This window comes from Penaeus monodon, chromosome 21 (genome assembly GCF_015228065.2).
Source record: "Penaeus monodon isolate SGIC_2016 chromosome 21, NSTDA_Pmon_1, whole genome shotgun sequence".
NCBI classification, from domain to species: domain Eukaryota; kingdom Metazoa; phylum Arthropoda; class Malacostraca; order Decapoda; family Penaeidae; genus Penaeus; species Penaeus monodon.
In genome coordinates, this window is record NC_051406.1 from 10,641,089 (window position 1) to 10,641,336 (window position 248).

Consider the following 248-nt stretch of genomic DNA (forward strand, 5'->3'; position numbering starts at 1 on the left):
GCAAGCAAGCAAACACTTTAACAATCTGCCCATATAGAAAAAATAATTTCTTACCAGATCAACAGCAACATTATAATGTGATGCAAACACAAAGACCCCAGGAGCTGTCGGGAAGGTGCCGTAGAGGAACCCATAGTTGCTGTAGTCTGCTGTCTCATTCGTAGAAGCTCCGGGCTGCAGCAAGCTCACCACTTCCCTTGTGACCAAGGGGAGGATCAACCTGAAATGTTTTTTACATTGTAATGTAC

At 44.4% G+C, this 248-nt stretch overlaps 1 protein-coding gene across 1 annotated transcript in view; it reads right to left on the minus strand.

Annotated features, from left to right (window-relative positions):
- The window catches only part of LOC119586207 (integral membrane protein GPR155-like), a gene marked incomplete at its 5' end in the record, with an annotated part of 11,959 nt that overhangs the window by 4,003 nt on the left and 7,708 nt on the right, over positions 1-248 (minus strand). The window contains 1 exon segment of the mRNA XM_037934908.1: positions 55-220. Coding sequence (XP_037790836.1) covers positions 55-220 — 166 coding nt within the window.